The sequence below is a fragment of the Ylistrum balloti genome, unplaced genomic scaffold (genome assembly GCF_031769215.1).
Source record: "Ylistrum balloti isolate Yb309-2 unplaced genomic scaffold, AGI_CSIRO_Ybal_v1 Utg369806, whole genome shotgun sequence".
NCBI lineage: Eukaryota > Metazoa > Mollusca > Bivalvia > Pectinida > Pectinidae > Ylistrum > Ylistrum balloti.
Genome location: NW_026781981.1, coordinates 665190 through 679896, shown reverse-complemented (window position 1 = coordinate 679896; position 14707 = coordinate 665190). Strand labels below are relative to the sequence as shown.

Here is a 14707-nt window from a genome sequence, read left to right as displayed (position 1 = left end):
GAAGAAGAATATGAAACGATAAGAAATAACATCAGAAAGAACCTATTGCTTAATACCATACTAATGTCTGTAACAGGCAGTGTGTAGCCAGACGTATGATAGTAATAACTGAGTCATTAAAATGTCTGTCGGAAATCTGAATATCACTTCATTTGGTAGAATCACTAACCACGACACACTGGAAACAATAACACATCTCGAAATTTTACCTATTTACGTTATCTTTCATCTTTACAGTCTTTTACGATAAGTTTTGACATAGAACATTGAGGAAGACTTTTATAGCTTTTTTGCTGTGAATACAATGGGTGAGAGGTCCAGTTATAGGACATATCTAGCTACCGTTTTTTAAAGAAAATATATTTATATAGATATGAACTAGATAGCAAATATAGCTTGAAAAAACTACAATGGGCTTTTTATATTTATGTTGGTCGACATTGTACAGGGAGTCCCATATATTCCAATTAGCTACCGTGGTACGACCAATCTGATGTTCGCCTCGAACTGATAAAAGTGACAGCTAAATATTCCCATTACTGTAGAACATGGTTCGCCCCTGACTAGATTTTTTTTTCATTGGTCGGCGTGTTTTCCTTATAAAGACAGCTTAGCATTCATGACACATTGTCACACACGTGATAGTTAACGTGTACGCGGGTACATATTAACGCATTAAATCGAGGAGTCATGTGATGTACACAATAGAATCATCGGCCTTGACTCGGAGTGTAACGCTGCACATGACCAGAACAACAGTGTCGATTTCTGTCTGATCAGCACGCTTGACACACACAAAGCCAACATAAATTTTATATTTATGGCAGGTATTATCAAAATGATAGTCCAACAGACTTGAACATCCGTCTCAACTGTTTACTTTGTTCGCACGTTACTCAACTCTTAGATGTTGTCCTTAAGTTTATGAAAACCAGCTAACCGAGCGCAAATAACGTTTAACCACTGTGCTTAAAAGTTCAGACATAAAATGTGGTAGAAAAATCGTTGCAATTTATTGTCTTCGCACAATAAATGTTTTGTTTGAACAGCTTCCTAACTGATTAATTTTTGATATAACGTGTTTGATTAGGATTAACAATGACGAATGAATCGGTCTCCTTTCCTTTCGGGAAATGTCGTATATGCACAGGAAAGGCGATGGGAGTTCACTACGGTACTGCTACATGTGAGGGATGTAAGGTAAGATTAAACAATACTATGTAAATCCCCTTTGATCTCAAATTCTAGTGTACAGTTGTTGGTATCATCGTTTGAAAACAATTGGTGAGCTGTTTTGTTTTTTTTTTAATCAAGGAAGTTTGGTCACATGAAGTCGGTCTCCACAGATAACCGGATCATTCAAGGACGGGTTTTTAAGTGTTACATTACTTAAATAGCGGAACACGGTAGCATTACCTTGTCACATTATGCTTTCATCAGAGATTCGAACCTCTAACGTCTGAACGAAAAGAGTGTGTGCTTTAAATTTAACCTACTGAAATCTATAAAACAACATCGTGATTATACTTGTCTTTGACCCAAGTTACCTTAAGACGTGGTTTTGTGATTTATTTACAGAGGGAGTGTAATCCATTTACAAAGGGAGTGTTATCTATTTCCAGGCGGAGTGTAATCTATTTACATAGGGAGTTTAATCTATTTCAAGGCGGAGTGTTATCTATTTACATAGGGAATGCAATCTATTTACAAAGCAAGTATAATCTATTTACAGAATGGGTCTAATCCATTTACAGAGAGAGTGTAATCTATTTCCGGAGGGTGTAATTTAGTTACAGAGAGAGTGTTATCTATTTCCGGAGGGTGTAATTTAGTTACAGAGAGAGTGTTATCTTTTAACAAAGGGAGTAAATCTATTTCCAGTATAATCAACTTACAGAGGGGGTGTAATCTATTTCCAAATGAATTCAACCCATATACAGAGGGAGTGTGATCTATTTCCATAGGGAATTTAACCTATTTACAGAGGGAGTGTGATCATTCCATAAGGAATTTAACCTATTTACAGAGGGAGTGTGATCATTCCATAAGGAATTTAACCTATTTACAGAGGGAGTGTGATCTATTTCCATAGGGAATTTAACCTATTTACAGAGGGAGTGTGATCTATTTCCATAAGGAATTTAACCTATTTACAGAGGGAGTGTGATCTATTTCCATAGGGAATTTAACCTATTGACAGAGGGAGTGTGGTCTATTTCCATAGGGAATTTAACCTATTGACAGAGGGAGTGTGGTCTATTTCCATAGGGAATTTAACCTATTTACAGAGGGAGTGTGATCTATTTCCATAGGGAATTTAACCTATTTACAAAAGAGTGTGATCATTCCATAAGGAATTTAACCTATTTACAGAGGGAGTGTGATCATTCCATAAGGAATTTAACCTATTTACTATTTCCATACAGAGGAGTGTGATCTATTTCCATAGGGAATTTAACCTATTTACAGAGGGAGTGTGATCTATTTCCATAGGGAATTTAACCTATTTACAAAGGAGTGTGATCATTCCATAGGGAATTTAACCTATTTACAGAGGGAGTGTGATCTATTTCCATAGGGAATTTAACCTATTTACAGAGGGAGTGTGATCTATTTCCATAGGGAATTTAACCTATTTACAGAGGGAGTGTGATCATTCCATAAGGAATTTAACCTATTTACAGAGGGAGTGTGATCATTCCATAAGGAATTTAACCTATTTACAGAGGGAGTGTGATCATTCCATAAGGAATTTAACCTATTTACAGAGGGAGTGCGATCTATTTCCATAGGGAATTTAACCTATTTACAGAGGGAGTGTGATATATTTCCATAGGGAATTTAACCTATTTACAGAGGGAGTGTGATCTATTTCCATAGGGAATTCAACCCATACACAGAGGGAGTGTGATCTATTTCCATAGGGAATTTAACCTATTTACAAAGGAGTGTGATCATTCCATAGGGAATTTAACCTATTTACAGAGGGAGTGTGATCTATTTCCATAGGGAATTTAACCTATTTACAGAGGGAGTGTGATCTATTTCCATAGGGAATTTAACCTATTTACAGAGGGAGTGTGATCTATTTCCATAGGGAATTTAACCTATTTACAGAGGGAGTGTGATCATTCCATAGGGAATTTAACCTATTTACAGAGGGAGTGTGATCTATTTCCATAGGGAATTTAACCTATTTACAGAGGGAGTGTGATCATTCCATAGGGAATTTAACCTATTTACAGAGGGAGTGTGATCTATTTCCATAGGGAATTTAACCTATTTACAGAGGGAGTGTGATCATTCCATAGGGAATTTAACCTATTTACAGAGGGAGTGTGATCTATTTCCATAGGGAATTTAACCTATTTACAGAGGGAGTGTGATCTATTTCCATAGGGAATTTAACATATTTACAGAGGGAGTGTGATCTGTTTCCATTTTAACCATTTACAGGGAATTTTTCCAACCTATTTACAGAGGGAGTGTGATACAGAGGGAGTGTGATCATTCCATAGGGAATTTAACCTATTTACAGAGGGAGTTCCATAGGGAATTTAACCTATTTACAGAGGGAGTGTGATCATTCCATAGGGAATTTAGCCTATTTACAGAGGGAGTGTGATCTATTTCCATAGGGAATTTAACCTTTTTACAGATGGAGTGTAATCTTTTTCCCGAGGGGGGATATTATATTTTTAATATAGCCTTACTAATATGTGTTACCGCTTATTGGATGGTTTGACTTTCACGCTTTTGACAGTGACTTACAATCGGATCGTTTCTGAAGGTTAAATAAAATAGTGTAATATAATTACGTTTTGTTTGTATGACCTTGTTCAGTGTGTATTTGATTGACAATCATGATTTTGGTATCTTATTTATACAAGGCGTTCTTCAAACGTTGGATGAACAGAGACAAGACGCTGGCTTGCTTTTTTGGCGGGAACTGTATTATCACGCCGGATACTCGTCACTGTTGTAAAGGGTGTCGATTTCGGAAATGCAAAGAGAATGGAATGTCCATAGAAGGTATATTTCTTGTTCACAACTTTACTGTTAATTGATATAATGTCAAAAAAAATATCAGTACAATACTTTGCATTATTGTTTTGAAATATTAAGAGGGCAATCATTAATTCTTTCTTACGTTGGTTGTACTTCATTGTAGCAATAAAGATGGGAAGAATTCCGAAAGTAGAGAAAAAAGCTGCAATTGAAGAATTACAAAGATCACGGACAGAAACAAGAATATCTTCATTAGTTAAACAGAACAGAGCAAGAAAGAAAGATGAGAAAACACGTGAATCCACTGTCAACCAAACACAGTTTCAAGACATCAATCACTCATCGAGAGAAATTCTAGATCGAGGAGAAAATGAAGAACACGTTCTAACAAACCTCAACGAGACGACGGGAAATCTGCAATGGTCACCTACGGAGCAGGTGTTCAGTGATGGTCAGTTCTTCCCTTCTATCGTACAAAATAAGTCCACATCATTACCCAATGACACAAATGCCATTTCTTCAGACGGCACTGTAACAGAATCCCAAACCGAGGCACCAATTTCATATGAAGCGAGTACATCATTTCTTGGCCATGAGACTGTTTTAATGGATCAAAGCCTAGTTTCTGATCAGATAACTCCAAATTGTTCAATCCAGTCGGACTTAACTCAGATTGTGTTGCATTCCGTCCAACCGATACACGAGAGCGGGCCTTCGGCAATAAAAGCGACAATATTACCATTAGAGGATTCGTCGCATTATCCAACTTCTCAAAACTATTTTAATACACACCAAACTTCATCCGAAATACTATCAATGACAAATCTGGATCACCAAGACTGTACCAGCAATAATGATGTAAGTTGTGAAACATTAGCAGTAGGCGACTTTCCAAATATGCCTAGTTCAGTATCAGATCACCAAAGCCAATATGTCGATAAAACTAGAATGAATTCCATGCTACCAAGTGCAAAGATAGATGGAACTAATCCTTGTATTGATGATATGACACCAGCGCAGGATTCTTGCGATGATGTGCAAACTGGAGTGTCGGTACTAGAAATATCTGAACCAGATTCTAATAGTGCTTACCTTCGCAATTACGTACGGTTGTTAACTAACTTATCAGAACACGAAACGTTAACGAATGAACTCGAAAACCAATTCAATACCCAGGATGATATTCAGTGTGAGACACAATCGGATGGTCCCACGTCAATAGATACTTCGTTGTCGGTCAGTGAGATACATGTTGCCAGTTCTGGAGGACCTGATGCCGTTCAAAGCAATATAGTGTTTCATGACAATACACAGATGCAGACACTTTATATTCCTTTTTTTCGGCAAACTAGCATTGACAATGATAGTGAGAGTAATGTTGTAACTATGGAAAGTGAAGTGAAGAAAATCAATCAGCCGTTAGTGCAAAGTGATTCGAGAAACATGGCTGATACTCAACCTAGAGACGACACAGTCTGCATTCAGCAGGGCAACAGTCTGCCTGCTACAGATTCTCAACCGCTAGACCAAGAAAGTAGCAATATTACATCTCCAAACATAAATCAATGTAAACAACTAACAAATAGTCAGCAAAGAAGCGTGTTAAATCCAATCCGTATGAAAAACCTGGCATCAGCTATTTTTAGAAATTTGTATGGCGATCTAGATCCGTCACATCAAGGAGCACAAACTATTATGACAGATGCCTTTCACGACTATTCCTCAAATTGCAACTCTATCGGCAATGAACAAGACACCAGAGACAACGCACGTACAGCGAATGACAACGACCTGGCCAAAGTCGACACGGTAAATGATATTACGGATGACATGAGGAAAACCTTGAAGGTGTTTCACAGATCTGTTGATAAGCTGTACATACCAGTGTTTCTGAAGAGACGCCTCACCAAGAAACACAAGTATGACAAAGTAAGTAATATTTTCACTATTTATTTTACTTTTCGTATCATACCATGAAACATGAAAACATGTGATAAAAATGTCTCTTAAATTTGTTTCCATTTCGTATGAAAGATTATGAAACTTGCCTTGGCTCGCAGAATTGAATTATTAACACTCCTTTCATAAAATCTCATATGAAATGGAAACTCATTTAAGATTCTATATCTTTTACGTCTAATGACACGGTATAGCCAAGAATGAAAAAACTTAATGCCAGATACATTTAATTACATACATTTAAACTTCCATGCGTTTTCATTTTATCGGATATTTACGACAAGGCCTCAAGAATCATTTTAGCTAGACCCCGGCGAGTTAAAATGAAAAATCTTTAATGGGTTTCATAATTCAAATGTGTATAATAAGGAATTTTAGATTATATTATTCATTTCTGCAATAAACATGCTTTTATGTGTTATTCTCAAAACTACATATATTAATGAAATAAAAACTTTGCTTTCCATAAGTCTTAGAACTTAGATAACTTATTGCTGTCGCCATCTTACTGTATGCAAATAAATCAATGTACCTTATAATGCCACGTAACACGCTGACGAAGTTAATATAGAAATATATGTACTTTTACAGATAATGTCGAACTCCATAACAAATTTCGGTATATGACGCAGAATGACAGTGCATGTTTAATTAATGTCCTACATTTTGTACAAAAATTGATCACACCTGGTAGAAAGTTACCAATAAAACTATATATTATATCATCTGTGTAAACAATAAATATTACATATAGGAGTTACATAATCACCTTGAACCTGTCATGTGCTGTCTTATAACCTTTCTTAAAACATGGTTATGATGTCATTCATTGGTGGGGTTTTGTAATATAATCGAGCATGTTACCTGTAACTGTTGTATATGTTACCAATAACTATAATATATGTTACATATAACTGTTACATGGTACATGTAACTGTTCTTTATTTTGCCTGTAAATGTTCTATATGTTACCTGTAACTTTTCTATATGCTACCTGTCACTTTTCTATATGTTACCTGTAACTGTCCTATATGTTACCTGTAACTTCTCTATATGTTATCTGTAATTGTTACATATGTTCCCTGTAACTACTCAATATGCTACCTGAAATTGTTCTATGTTACCTGTGGCTGTTGTATATGTTTCCAGTAACTGCTATATTTGTTACTTGTGGCTGTTCTCTATGTTATCTGTAAATGTTATATAGGTTACCTGTAACTGTTTTATGTTACCTGTAAATTTTCTATATGTTACATATCATTTTGCTATATGTTACCTGTAACTGTTGTATATGTTACCTGTAACTGTAACATATGTTATTTGTAACTGTTACATGTGTTTCATGTAACTGTGCTATATGTTACCTGTAACTACTCAATATGATTCCAGTAACTGCTATATATGTTACCTGTGGCTGTTCTATATGTTACCTGTAACTGTTACATATGTTACATGTAATTTTTCTATATTTTAAAAGTAGATATTCTATATGTTATCTGTAATTGTAACATATGTTATCTGTAACTTCTCTATACCTTATATGCAACTTCTCTATATGTTACCTGTAACTGTTACATATGTTACCTGTGGTTTTTCTATATTTTAAAAGTAGATATTCGATATGTTATCTGTAATTGTAACATATGTTACCAGTAACTTCTCTATATGTCATATGTAACTGTTCTATATGTTACCTGTAACTAACGGTTGTATATGTTACCTGTAACTTCTCAATATGTGACCTGTGACTGTTGTATATGTTACCTGTAACTGTTTTATATGTTATCTGTAACTGTTCGATATGTTACTTGTAACTGTCTTAAAAGTGACTCACTTATTGGACAGTCATATATAAGATAGCGAAATGTGCCTTAGGAACAATGCAAAACAAACATGATAATATAAAGTCCTATTTCAAAATAGAAGGTTTAATAAACATGACTTGGTAAAAAAAAAAACATAAAAAATATGAAACTACTGAACAAGTTAAATCCAATTCATTCCATGACTGGAAAAATGTGTAGTGTGCTACCGAATACAAAATGCACGAGGAAAATCATTATTTCCAAGAAAGGAACATACTCCCAGTATTCTTGTTGAGCTCTCTAGTGTCTGTAGTAGGAATTGTTCATCTTTTTCATAAAACGCTTCAACGATTTGGAAAGGATGGGTCTACTTCTTGATGATAATAAAAAAACACTCTGGTTCGTTAAACATTTCACACACTTTTACAAATCCATGCATGGGTAGTGAAAGAGACATTTCCCATCAAAAATAGTACTAATCTAAATTCTATCACATGCGTATATAGCCCAATGGCAGAAACTGTTGTTTATATGAATATAACATCATGTTCTATAGTTAATTTTCCTTTTCGCAACTCTACATAATGAGCCTACTTCCCTTCTTTAAAAGAAACTGTACAGGTTTTATATGCTATAACTAAGGAGGTATATAAGAAATCGCCAAATAAATCTTAACTTTATTTAACCCCAGTTTATTTGATATGGTTATGGATAGAGATCACTTTTCAAATGCGTTCGCTAAACAAATTTCAGCTCATAAAATATTATGTATGTCCACCATTGAAATCGATGCATGTTTGACAACGACGGCTCATTGATGTGACGAGTGTGCTGGAAAAAAAATGTCATTCCACATTCCCACAAGCGCACGTGACAGGTTAATAACGTCAACGGCTGATTTTGGAGGCGACATAAGCGACGCTGCATCTTATCCCACACGTGTTATGTAGGCGACAGATCCGGTGATATGGCAGGCCAGAACAGTACATTCACATTGTTCTGGATCAAGAAGTCGGTGACGGCCTGCGCGACGTGCGGGCGAGCGTTATCCTGTTGCAGCGTGGCGTTACGTTGCTGCACAAATGGAATGACGTGAGGCCGGATGGTTTCGTCATGGTATCTGATGCCTGTAAGTGAGCCGTTCATAACCACAAGAGCCGTTCTGCCACGGAATGAGATGCCACACCATGACTCCGCCGAATGAACGCCGTTGTATCACACAAATGCCATGGAAACGTTCACCAACACGACGGTAGACTCTAGAACGACCGTCGCTGCTGTCGAGATGTTTCAACCCCTTTGAAGGAAGTTTTTCGCAGACAATAGAAGAAAATGAAAAAAAGAATCCATAAAGAGACCAATTTGAATTGAAAATATCCTTTGAAGTCCTAGAATGACGAGATAGAACAATGTATTTATCGGCTGCTACAATCTTGTAAGAAACATCGATAACCATCGTGTAGTGTTCTATAAGGTTGTAAACATGACAAATGATTTACGGGTTTTACGTATCTTAACTTCTAATTACGAATATCAATATGACCAGTACGTGTTCCTAATTGATTTATATATGAACATGCTGTTTTTAATTGTTTTTTCTTTCATTTTACTTTTAGAAAAGTAGGAAGATTGCATCAAGATCAAAAGAAGGGGTCGGGTTTTTCTTGTCGAACCTTTTTATGGAAATAAAAGCGGAAAATGAAAGGATAAGAGGTAAGATATATTTTAATTAGTGACATTTTTTACATGGCTTGATTCTCGAGTATAATTTAAAATCACAAACATGCATTAAACTATATCCCCGTAACAGTTTAGAAGAGTATTCACTTAAGATAGGGAGAAATCAAATCAAGATATGGTTATACAATGGACGATGACCAGCACACTATTATGGTTCTATCTATGATAAATAAAATGGGAAAGTTTCATGGTCCCATTTAAAAATATTCTATTTCTTTGTGAAAAAAACGTGTTTGGTGCTCGTGAAAATTGACCTCCATTGTCGTTAGCTTTGTTTTAATTTGGTTATATAACATCTTCTGATTTACTATGATTTCCGTGGTGAGTGTAGTCACTGAGGTAGAAAACGTTTACCTTCCGAACATGCCTGATTTTATTATTATTTTTATTATTATTATTATTGTATTTTTCAGGTTTCTACTGTATCTCTTTCTTCTGGTCTTATTTTGCCATAGTTTCATTTCTTAATTTCCGAAGTTTTGATTTAATATTCATACTCATTGTCTCTATTGATTTTTCATAGTCCTACTTTCCATTAAAAATTCAGAACCCGACTTAAAAGATTTAGGTGTGGAAACTTAAACACACTAGATACTAAAGCGAACATACAGAGCTCATACGTGTTATATCAAATTGTTGTGGTTTGTATAAAGAAATATTGTCGGTTCAGCCGGGAAAATGTGCAAATAGGGTTTTATTTATGTCATACAACCACGCAAACATGGATCAAATGATAAAATATCTAAGCAATATGCATGAGTAGATAACATGATAGACATGTTCTGGAGATCGTAACGTAGATGAATTCAGTGAAGGAGTGGCCTTCGTGACTTTATCGAAAAATATCCCAAATATATATCAACGGCAACAGAACATCGTGAGAAAATAAAACAATATAATATGCTCAGATCAAGTATATTCAATTCAGAACAAATACAAATGCAAGTTTAAATTATGCCTAAGAAGTAATTTGTGAATTTCCTACTTTTGTAACGACGACAGCCTGTATAACACTTTAATAGACAACAACATAATTGTTAAAGGACTGACATCCCTAAACAGTGCCTGCTTTTGCTACAATATGGTAGAAATGATATGTAAATTGAATAGAAAATTGTAAAATGTAGACGTTTAGATGTAGTTGTGACCATTTCATAACAGCAACGAGAAACGCTTACTTTATGTGCATACTTTAAAAGAACTTTCAGAAACATATAAAGGGGTATAGCGCTGTCAGATCTAACCTTTCAGAGAAAAACAAAAGTATCAGCAAAAAAGTCTGTCCGCTGAAATATATACAACACAGCTGTTTTGTACAGGTTCGTGCCTCTTAGATTAGATATTTGTAACTCAAAACGCCGATGAATAAAAAATCTGTGTTGAACATTTCGATCAGCTTATAGAATATCTGTTGTAGTAAGTGGTATTATTTACATGGATTTGACAAATACACTGATTTCTCCGACGTCAGATATTTTGGCGCATTCTTTTGTACTGTATATTGTAGGGACATTGTTAATGTTGCATAATATTCTTTTTCATGATAACGTGACGACGGCAGTTTGATTGGCATTAGGATTACCTCCCAGAAGTACGTTAAATCACAAACCTCATGATTTTATCTGGATTCAGCTCATGGTCGCATGATCAAGTCATAAAAATCGTGTTTATCTCTAGCATGTGATATGAATCCTAAAATGAAGAATGTACCTTTTACTTTTTATTTGGTATTTGCGTCGAGAGACCAACGAATTCCTGTAATTTTACATACACTGTACGTTGGCGGTGTAGATCTGCACGCGTATCAATGGGAAAAGCATTTCAGGCGTATCAGTAACATTGTCTTACAAGCGTGTCGGCGGTCATAAACTAATAATCGTATCGAAAATCGTAGTTCTGCAAGCGTATCGGTGGACATTATGATGCAAATCACTAGGCGTACAAATGTAGCCCTAAAAGCGTATTAGTGACATAGTTTGTCTTACCAACGTCCTGACGGGCATACATCTACATGTGTATCGTAGGGCGTACCATTACAAGCGTATCAATGACGTAGTCGTGCGTGGGTATAGACAGACTTATATTCGGCAAGCGTATCGGTGATATGTATGCTACAAGTATATTATTGGGTGTTGTCAGTCTTTACTTTTACTTTTGGCAGTTTATCACTATGAGTGGGTAGGCGGGGGTAGACCGAAAACTGTAAGTTCGAATACAATTTTGTAGTCCTTAAAGTATACAGGATATACAGTGTATCGATGGCGTATTTTTTCACGCGCATTGTTGCATGTAGTCATACACGTGTACAGAACGTATGGACGGTGCTAGACCGACAAACGTATCAGCGAGCACAATCCTAGAAGTGTATCAGTGACGTAATCCTAGTGTAAAGGATAAGGTTCCGATGCGCTGCTGAAAGCTCTAATACAAAATAACAGATAACCCGCTTTTGTTTTTTTGTTTTTAAGCACTAACCCGTCTTTTTGCGTGCATCCTTCACATTGAACTACTATGTGTCAAACAATTAAGTATACATGGTGACTTCAAGAAAAAACAAAAATTTTTTAGTAATTTTCTTTCAATGACATCATTACATAAAGTGGTTTTACATTTTCAGGGTTTGCACTAGAAATGCCCGGATTTGCCAACATACACACTGATGATCAGATGCTGCTTCTGAAGAGGGCGTTTATTGAAATACATTTGGTGTGTACGAAAGCTAGATCAGTCTTTACTACTAGACTGGTATTTCTTCACGTGGACAAGCTTTTCTGAATATTTCTTTTAAAATCTAATATCGCAAAGTGAACGCATTGGCTATATGCATATAGACACTTAAATTCAGATACGGTATGCTGTTTTTCATTGAAGTAAAGATAAATTTCTACGTTAACCATCACAAAATTTGTGAGTATATGAAAAATATCTTTGAAACTAGCACGATCATTAATAGATTTTGATTTAACAGTCCCCCATTACATATAAGAATCATCACTCTGTAATGCCTTTTATCAGCTGATGCTAAAACGATAATTAATTATGCTGATTTTTATCGTTTCTTTATCTACGAACAGCTTACTACATCAGATATCCAGTTGAAGGACGAATCGTTTTACATCGCAGACAATGCCCTCGTTTTGAATCAGAGCGCTCTGAACACGTTTGTGGACGATCGCATGGTGGATCAGATCAACAGCGTGTCTGAATTGATTGAGCGGTTCGAATTGTCTCACCTCGAAATAGGACTGTTATGCGCTATCCTACTGACATCTCTCGGTGAGCTGAAGTTGTGTTTTTCCATCACCTAACAACCACCATGACACACAGTCATACTATCTTTCATAAGTCTTCATTAATACTATTATCTGTCTGAACGATCTCCGACCACCTCTGGTTATACCATATCCACCCTCTACTTATTCAGTCACCAAAATACTGTTATCTGTTTGCACTATATCCGGTTAGTTCTTATTTAATCACTAAACACAGTTATCTCGTTGTACCATATCCAGCAATTATTTATTTAATCACCAAAACACTGTCCTCTGGTTGTACCATATCCAGCCACTACTTATAAAATCACAAAAACACTGTTGTCCGATTGTGACCTATTTAGTCTTGCACTTACAAACTTACCAAATTTCTGTGAAGGCCTTCCTTTTCCTTCATCTCATTACTACTTGTATCAGTGTTCAGTTGTCCTATTCCGGTACAATCAAATGATTGTTCGGTTCAATTTGAACACGTACATTGTTATCAAACGGTCAGCTGATCAATTAAAAGTTGTTGTTATCGCCAGAATAAGACATTATTATTTGCAAAGTATTTAATATTTTTGCTTATGTCACTGGTGTTATATACCCTGGAACATTTTTCATTGGCTGATCCAGTCAAAATCAATTGTGAATTCATAATATGGACACTGACATTACGTTATGATTTGAATTTGGCGTAAAAAAACTGTCTGGCTCCGTTTGATTTTGTCCTATACATTTTAACATTAAAACGTGTCAAAATTTAACTCGTTATGTAATCAAAAGGACTCTTGAATTTGTTATCGTTTCTTATGAGATTCATGAAATCGGTCTTAAGGTTTTAATAGTTGTTTATCAAGGCACGCGCGAAAAAAAAAAAAACAAAACAAAATAAAAACAAAAAATAGTATACACTTTTCAAAAAATTTCATATGAAATTAAAGATAATTTATATCCTATTCATATGCTAGTTTTATGCCTGGGTTTGATTCCTGCATTTGTTGTTTTTTTTTTCATTAGATGGAGTGACAGCCGAGGATTCCAATTCCGTAGAGGCTCTTCACTCGCACTATCTCGACGTCTTCAGTTACATGGTGTACTCCAGCAACAGAAACAATAAGGCTAGACTGGTGGTCGAGATATTCTTCAACCTTATCCCAGTCCTCAAAGACCTCAGTAGAAATATTAGCCAATTCATGGAGTCGGTTTTCCTTGAAAAGAACGCTGAATTATTATTCCAGAACCTACTGTAGAACAGTTGCATTTACGTCATCACAGATGTTTCTTTCTGTCATATCTGCAATGGGATATTCTTCTTCAAAACATTATGTTGCGATATTAACATGACGATGTTGAAATAACTGAAAATCGATATACACTTTGGTGTATAAGAGGATATACAAACGTAATGTAATTATGATAAGCAAGCCATACAAGAAATGATCAGAATACAATCGTCGAATACCGCATGTTCTTCTGCGGCAGCCATATACTCGTATATGTACTTACAATGACGATAACGATCTTTTCTCCCATGGTCAGTTCCCAAATGTAGATAACAGCCTCTTCCCCCTCCCGTCCCTCCCGATGCATTAAGCAAGGGACTAATTCCTAATAGTATTACAGTCTCCGTTTCGGATACCAGCAGGTGACTTCACACACAGAAAAGATAAATAAATTACCACATGGGTTTTCATAAGTGCAGTTTGACGAAGACAATGAATCACCATCATCAATAGCATGTGTTTGCATAACATGACAATCGATGTGTTCAAGTCTACGTATAAAGCCTTATTTCTATTCTTGTTTGCTAATTCAACTTAATCCAAACAAAATAAAAGCAAATCATATGTGCTTAGAGCGATTGGTATTTTGGTGCATACCTGATGATAAACAAATAAGTAAATAAGACAAAAGACACACAGGTAAACCGCTCATTTT

At 35.7% G+C, this 14707-nt stretch overlaps 1 protein-coding gene across 1 annotated transcript; it reads left to right on the top strand.

The window, feature by feature from the left end:
• Positions 1 to 1098: 1098 nt before the first annotated feature.
• On the top strand, positions 1099 to 14019 carry LOC132544675 (uncharacterized). The gene is made up of 7 exons (XM_060208298.1): positions 1099 to 1200; positions 3891 to 4032; positions 4172 to 5937; positions 9389 to 9485; positions 12130 to 12218; positions 12587 to 12788; positions 13787 to 14019. Exons 1-7 carry the CDS (start codon positions 1099 to 1101, stop codon positions 14017 to 14019), a joined length of 2631 nt encoding a protein of 876 aa, XP_060064281.1.
• Positions 14020 to 14707: the final 688 nt, after the last annotated feature.